Genomic DNA, 1,182 nt, shown 5'->3' with positions numbered 1-1,182 from the left:
CTTCAAGAGCTTAGGGTGTTCCCTTCTGATCTATTTGCTCCTGGACCGAATTTATCCTTGACAGAGCAAGGCCTTGTGGCCGCATAAGTGGGCTGCCCTAAACTTCAGTCAGTTTTATACTTCTACCGCCAAATGACAAATGACGCGTTAGTTACTATTGCAAGGAACCGTCCTAATATGATCCGATTTCGTTTGTGTATTATAGAGCCTCTTCAAACACCTGATTACTCAACCCTTGAACCACTTGATGCTAGTTTTGGGGCCATTGTGCAACACTGCAAGGAATTGTGGAAACTTTCTCTTTCTGGCCTCCTTACAGATCGTGTGTTTGAGTACATCGGGGTCCATGCTAAGAAGTTAGAGATTCTTTCCTTAGCTTTTGCAGGGGATAGCGATCTAGGCCTCCATTACGTGCTCTCTGGTTGTGAGAGCCTCCGTAAGTTGGAGATTAGAGATTGCCCCTTTGATGACGAGGCTCTGTTGGCCAATGCTGCAAAGCTGGAGACAATGCGATCCCTTTGGATGTCCAACTGTTCAGTAAGTTTTGAAGCATGTAAGCTGCTAGCTCAGAAGTTGCCAGAGCTTAATGTTGGAAGTTATAGACGAGAGGGGTCATCCGGATACGATGCCAGAAAGTTGCCCCGTTGAGAAACTTTACATATACAGGACAGTGTCAGGAAGGAGGTTCGACACACCTGGTTTTGTTTGGATTATTGCTGAAGATGATGCACCTGGTTTTGTTTGGATTATTGCTGAAGATGCATCATCGACTCCATATAGCAACGGGTATTGCTCTCTGGCTTCTGCTTAGAAATGACTTCAGGTATTATTTCCGTGCTGATCTTTTTTCTTGTGCAGTTGCAATACTCGTTATGGTGGGGTTGAAGCTCGTGAGCCATCGATTTTACTCTTTTTTTAAGCAGCTTCGCAGCAATTAGTCACAAATAATGAGTTTAAACTCTTCATGTTGTTCTGTATCACCAAGGACTACTATGTATTTTTTGGGTGGGAGGGGCATGTCCAACTGTGTATCCTAGTTCGTATCATTATGTATCAGTTTAATTTTAGTGACTTGTTCTTCTGGTGAAATGGTATTTGTAATGTACATTTGGTCATGTATGGTTGAATATTAGTCGTAATTCTCTTTGATGATTTATGTGAACCCTCATTCATTTGAGTACT

At 42.6% G+C, this 1,182-nt stretch overlaps 1 protein-coding gene across 2 annotated transcripts; it reads left to right on the top strand.

The window, feature by feature from the left end:
* The first annotated feature begins 586 nt into the window (after positions 1-586).
* Positions 587-1,182, top strand: LOC124893380 (protein TRANSPORT INHIBITOR RESPONSE 1-like). 2 transcript variants are annotated; one of them, XM_047404396.1, is made up of 3 exons: positions 587-698; positions 735-786; positions 859-1,182. In XM_047404396.1, exons 1-3 carry the CDS (start codon positions 587-589, stop codon positions 917-919), a joined length of 225 nt encoding a protein of 74 aa, XP_047260352.1. In that variant the 3' UTR covers positions 920-1,182. The 2 variants fall into 2 exon arrangements, with proteins under 2 accessions (XP_047260352.1, XP_047260351.1); XM_047404395.1 differs by having other exon boundaries at positions 587-786.

Source organism: Capsicum annuum, unplaced genomic scaffold (genome assembly GCF_002878395.1).
Source record: "Capsicum annuum cultivar UCD-10X-F1 unplaced genomic scaffold, UCD10Xv1.1 ctg58293, whole genome shotgun sequence".
NCBI lineage: Eukaryota > Viridiplantae > Streptophyta > Magnoliopsida > Solanales > Solanaceae > Capsicum > Capsicum annuum.
Note: the sequence above shows the minus strand (reverse complement) of the source record. Positions and strands in the feature narration are given on the sequence as shown.

Excerpts from the sequence above, each read along its gene's own strand:
- LOC124893380 (XM_047404395.1), top strand. The coding sequence starts at position 587 with ATGTTGGAAGTTATAGACGAGAGGGGTCATCCGGATACGATGCCAGAA. Across the intron at positions 787-858 it reads TCGACTCCATATAGCAACGG|TTGCAATACTCGTTATGGTG; the intron begins GTATTGCTCTCT and ends TTTCTTGTGCAG.